The sequence below is a fragment of the Olea europaea genome, unplaced genomic scaffold, assembly GCF_002742605.1.
Source record: "Olea europaea var. sylvestris unplaced genomic scaffold, O_europaea_v1 scaffold1980, whole genome shotgun sequence".
NCBI classification, from domain to species: Eukaryota; Viridiplantae; Streptophyta; class Magnoliopsida; order Lamiales; family Oleaceae; genus Olea; species Olea europaea.
Genome location: NW_019237661.1, coordinates 74,348 through 80,261, shown reverse-complemented (window position 1 = coordinate 80,261; position 5,914 = coordinate 74,348). Strand labels below are relative to the sequence as shown.

The window sequence follows — 5,914 nt, the reverse complement described above, 5'->3', positions numbered from 1 at the left end:
TGGAGCCAGAACTTTTTGACGCAATTAATCATTACATTACTTGATTAAATAGAAACCAACAAATCTTATTTGATAAAAACCATATCCTACTTTGAGATAGCCCGATGGGAGCAGCCTTCAGCATTTCATGGTTGATAAGGATGTATTTATCGCTCCGCAAATCATTAGCAGTTGAGGCTAAAATCAAATTATCTTAATAAACAAATTCACAAAATTTTGATTTTCCCAATGGGCCCTATATTTATTCAAGAATAAATAAATAAAAAACACAGATACACACACAATAAGCATCTAATAATTTACTCTGAGAATTGAAGTATGTAAACCCAAATTTTCAACCACAAATAATAGTGAAAACAATAAGATATTGAAAGGTACCAAAAAAAATAATAGAAAGGCAGAACCCTTTAATTTCCCTTTTTTTTAAAAAAAAAAATTGACTAATTTCGGGAAATTAAGGAGTATTTCGTTGTGTGATTCATCTTCTTGGTAAATAGATATGAGATATGAACTTTCTTGCTCCCAGTCTAGGCACAGTTTTACGAATTGGTATTTCCCGAGCTTCTTTAGTTTGTGTAGACCAAGAATTACTCACATGGTCGAGTAGAGAATTGAATTGAGCGTTAGAAAATTTCAGTGCTTCCTCTAAAGTTTCCTCTCCATGTACTCTAAATTGTGCAGCCTCATACAAACTTAACAAGCCTTGTGCATTGCTAATCAAAGATGCATCAAAATTTCCTTTGTGGTCCTTGAAATTGTTGAATACATCTGCTTCAACCAAAAAAAAATATTTTAATTGTGCCCTTAAAAGATGGGCAAGATAAGGTGCATGATAACTTGGTCTAGTGGTTTTTCTTACCACATGAGACATAATATCATTGTTCTCTAGGTCATTGAAATCGAAGAACAAGGTACAAAGATCACTGTTTTGTTTGGCACAGCTTTCATTGTAAGTATCATGTACATATTTTAAAGATATTTCAATATGTTAGAAAATGGTAATTAAGCAACTCCAAGATGTTGGGTTTCCTCGATAAGGTCTAATGTATGCAAAGAATTATTTGGAGTATCCACTAGCAACTTTTTCACTTCTTTTATGCTTTGAGTTTCTTACTCTTCATAAGACAACGTATCCTATTCAAGTTATAAGATTAAGCATGTGTGTTTGTAGCTAATACTCAAAGCAAAAATCATGCATGTCATGAATATGAGTATGTGTTCATATCAATTCCTTTGAAAACATTATGTTAGGAAAGCGTCGCATTTAAATACTTATCAAAGTAAGCTCGAAATATTTTCACCGAAAACTTTCATTTTCATTGAGCCCTTAACCTGCATACCATGCATCGGATAAAGCTACGCATAATATCATTATCAATAATTAAATGGACAATATGATATCGTCACAGTCGAGTGGACCATCTTCCTGAGACCACAATGGGTACATCCCCTAACTGCCCTATGACCATCCAAGAAATATCCCAACTTCGGCGCCAACAATTATAATGTCACGAAGGCATGGTCAAGTGATCCACCCTCCCGTGATCACCAAGGGCACATCTTCTATCAGCCCTTGTAATCATTTGGAAAGTCTCACTCACGATACCAAAACATATCACAAAAGCATGCTTCACATACATTCGTGTGCTAATGGTGATTAATAAAACATTTTATAAGGTAAACTCATTTTTCTAATCATGTCGTGCATGCACATGCAAATAAAATCATGTAGCATAAAATAAAAATTTCAAACAAGAAACCAATATTTAAAAGAATGGAAAAAAGAGTAAGTATCATAAAGGTGAGGTGAGAATCGTAATAAAGAAAATAGTCTCTCCAAACTATAGCATGATATGTGACAGAGCAACCAACATTCTTAATGCCCACAGTTTTGGTGGAGAAAGGAGCGGCCGATGTATGAATATTCATTCTATATTGGACACGAAATGAACACTTTTATCTATTTTAAGCTTATTTTTGTTTGAAATTGTAAGTTAGGTTGATGTCTACTTATAGCCGTACGTTCGTTCTACAACTAATAAAATAATGTGCCATGATGTGTGGGATTGCATATTAAACTCAAATGCACAGTTTAAAAACACAATTATTGAAGTTGTAGACATATCAAGTTTTTAGAAGAATAAGGACTCGATTGGCAGTGCTTTTAAAAAAATTAAAAATTGCTTCTAAATATATTTAAATAATTTTTTAAAAGTATTTTGTCGGACTAAAAGAGTCTGGCTTCAAATTCTGATACTGATTTTGAAATTCTCTTTTTGTCTACAACTTATTAGGATAAATTGTTTTCTTTTACTTTTTAAGTAAAAAAGTTTACGTTTTCAAAAGTAACCTCAGCAAATATCAAAATAAGTAACTTTCAATTATTCAACAATTATTCACAATATTAAACATTATTTACTTATAAGTAAATTTATGTATTTCAATTGAACTAAATTTTTTCCTTATTATTCCTGATATGATGAATTAATAATAAAGTTTAAACCATCTCATGCGCGTATTATCTTATCCAAATTGACCAAAGGAGAAGTTCATCAAGTTGATTTGATACTGATATTCCCCTGTTCGAGCCCCATTTTTAAGGGAAATTGGTTCTGAAATAGTGATTTTTTGGAGAACGTGAAATTAAAAAATGGAAAAAGTTTTGAGTTTACCTGTAAAATTATTTTATAAGAGAATATACAGTTGAAAATGAGTTTTGAAAAAAAATGCACCAACCAGGAAACACGACTATAATAATAATCCTTATTTTATCTAATACAGTGCTCCAAAAGTTCTGAAAGGAAATCAAAATTTGGATTTAGAAGTCTTAATGTCACCTTTCGAAGCAAAGTTGTTACCACAGTCTCTTGATATCGAGGCTTAAGAGATATATTGTACAAAAAATTTTAAAAGAATCGAGTCTTCGCAATTTCAAAATCTTCCAAGTCTCAGTCTCTAGCCAGAATGGTTTAAGTCATTAGTAAATTCCTTCCTTTAGAATCATACTTGAGAATTTCCTAACTCGTCATACAGCACTACTAGCATTTTTTGTAGCACTCATGCATAACAAGTCGAAAACCGCTCTCTCTTGCAAAGACCAGACCAGACTAGATTGGATAGCAATGGCTTCAGCATTAACCTCGATCGAGTAGTACCCCATAATGCATGCAGTAAGCATCTATTACCGTGCCTTGATGGTGCCAAATCACCACTTCTATGCCAATGTGGTCAAGCTGTACATCAGCATCGAACGAGAAAAGTAAAAAACCAACAAAACTAATCAGTGGCAAATTCAGGATTGAAAGTTAGCTAGGCGAGCGTTGATCATTGATCGTCAACAATTAACGTCTATAATAACGAAGTCTTTTATCAATATTTAATTAAATAATATTAAAAAAAATCTTCAATCTATATGTAAATGAACTAAAATTCAATGTGTGATTTCTTTATTCTCCTGGTAATAAATGCATTTGCTCTATAATATGTCGACTAGATAGTAAATGCTCCAAAAATGTTTTACACAAAGTTCGACTATCTAAAATTGAGTCCATGGTGCGTAGTGCTAGACATAAATAACAAGAAGATGATTAAAACGTCGAAATAACATAGATTTAATGATTCAAACATGGAAACATTTAGAATTGCATCATGGGCAATTCTTCCAAAGTGATATCCACAAATGGGAAATTCTACTAAGGTTTTGCACCGTGACATGATCGCTCCATTCATCTAACAAAAATATTCATTAAACCAAGCAGAAAAATATTTCACCACTTCTACCAAGTGAAATAGAAAAAAATCAGATATTTGACATTAGCAATTATATATTTGATATGACACTAAAGTCTATAGCAAACTATTTAAAACTCAACCAACATCACAGCAGTTATATATGAGCATTATATCAGAATATAAGTCAGTAGGTAGAATAACGAGGCATGGACATGGACATAAACATAATGAGATTAAAGGAGCGCAGCATACTGCTTTGTCGTTGAGATGGAAGGAAGCGAGTCTCCGAGAAAAGAACTGTGGAAGCCTCTATTGCAGTTTGCATTTTCACACCTATAATCATTTCTGCTCCCACTTGTTGTACCGAATACATCATCTATGTCAAAACCCTCAAGTTAAATATGGGAGACAGAAAAATTATCCTCAAACACAAACCATTCATCCTTAGGCATTAATCAACAAATGAATTAAATTAACAAATCATAGTCATTGAAAAAAAAAAGAGGACATAAATCATTACTCTAAACTCATTACTCATAAATGATAAATCAACAAATGAATTAATACACATACGCACATACACACGCGCGCGCGCGCGCACACACACACATATATATACACACACACACAGAGACACACACACACACATATATATACAAACACACATATGACTGGCTCGGAGTTAGAGATCGGGGAGGTCAATGTCGACGTCAACTAGCCAACACCAGCAACAACAGATGGCCGAGTTCGCTGGGCAACAGGAGGGAGGAAGCCGAAAGGGATTGCATCGATTTGGAAATTGGAATGCCAAATTGATATTGCAGGCAATAGATTTGGACCATTTGGTAATTGATTTTCAATTGAACTCTATTGGGTATGGGCTTATTAAATAAATAAATAAATAAAATAAAAATCAAAAACAAAATCAAAAACAAAAACAAAATAAGATGCCCAAAACTGGGGAAAAAAAGGTGGGTATCTTCTTCCTATTGCCCTGTCGCAGGTGTGATTTTTTCTTCCTCTTCCCTAGCTGGCGGCTTCCGACTGCAACTACAACTTCAGACGGATCCAGCAAGTGCAGCAGCGCCCCTCGCCGGATGCTGGCTCCGCCACCAACTAATGATGTTTCATAAAACAAGTAAACCGAGTAAAGTTGCTAATGCTGCACAAGAGTTCCATAGTTTCACATTCTCTAGGAAGAATACACTAAAGTGCCATGAGGTAACAAACTCGTTTCTCATTTTCTAGGGTCTTATGACCAACTCGGCTAGCCACGTTTTTCTCTTTAGAGTATAGCATTACATTTGAGCTGTGAATAGGTGCCTCAATCTGAAACAAAACGACATATATTACTAGAGCACTACAGAACAATTAGATAACAAGAAAAGCTCTAAATTCATGGATGCAAAGAGATTGACAACAGAAAATATAAAGTTTTTAACAGATTGGAGATGAGAAAATAACCTTGATTATTTGGCCCGGTACTCCCTCTTCCCTGCTCTTCACGTGCTATGTCTTCAAGTTGATTTCTTTTATTACTATGGTGCTGTTATGCTTGATAACCCTTGTAACCTCTCCGGTTTTACCTTTGTCATTTCCAGAGATGATTTTTACAGTGTCTCCAACTTTAACATGCGTTTTGTGGAGAACTGGGAGGCTGTTTGGTTTGCACTCTTTCCTCTCCCATCGTTTGAGCTGCAAAGGAATTTCAGAATTTTCTTACAAACAAACTATTATTACATGAGATTGCTACTTATCAACAAACAAATTTTGTAACTTCTTTTCAGTACTTGTCTCCGTTATTCCTGACATAAAATAATATGTATCCTATACGCATACAAATAATGCAGGCAGCAGCTCATAAAGAAACTTCTTTTTTGTACTTGTGTTTCATAAATTGTTCAAGGTTGCAGGTGTATTTGGTACCTTAATATTAATTAGTCCCTCCTTATTGCTGTGTAAAAATGTCACTCATTCCTCCCATAGTCTAGGAAAGAAAAACCCATGAGCAGGCGAGCAAGGATTAATCCCACTGAATTGGAAATAGGATTACCTGAAAAGGATTTTTCTAAAATAAATTAATTATACCAAATGAGTGATTGACAATGGACTCTGGGGAACATCAAGACCATTATCAATCCTTTTCCTACTTAACCAAGTCCACCATAGTGTCTTTCCAAAC

The 5,914-nt window shown here is 34.2% G+C and overlaps 1 protein-coding gene across 1 annotated transcript; it reads right to left on the bottom strand.

The window, feature by feature from the left end:
• Positions 1-4,702: 4,702 nt before the first annotated feature.
• LOC111379388 (50S ribosomal protein L24, chloroplastic) lies at positions 4,703-5,451 on the bottom strand (the record flags this gene model as incomplete). Its single annotated transcript, XM_023002745.1, is given in 2 exon segments — positions 4,703-5,061; positions 5,197-5,451. Coding segments are annotated over 2 exon segments (378 nt in total), but the record flags the coding sequence as incomplete, so codon positions are not given.
• Between the last annotated feature and the right edge of the window lie 463 nt (positions 5,452-5,914).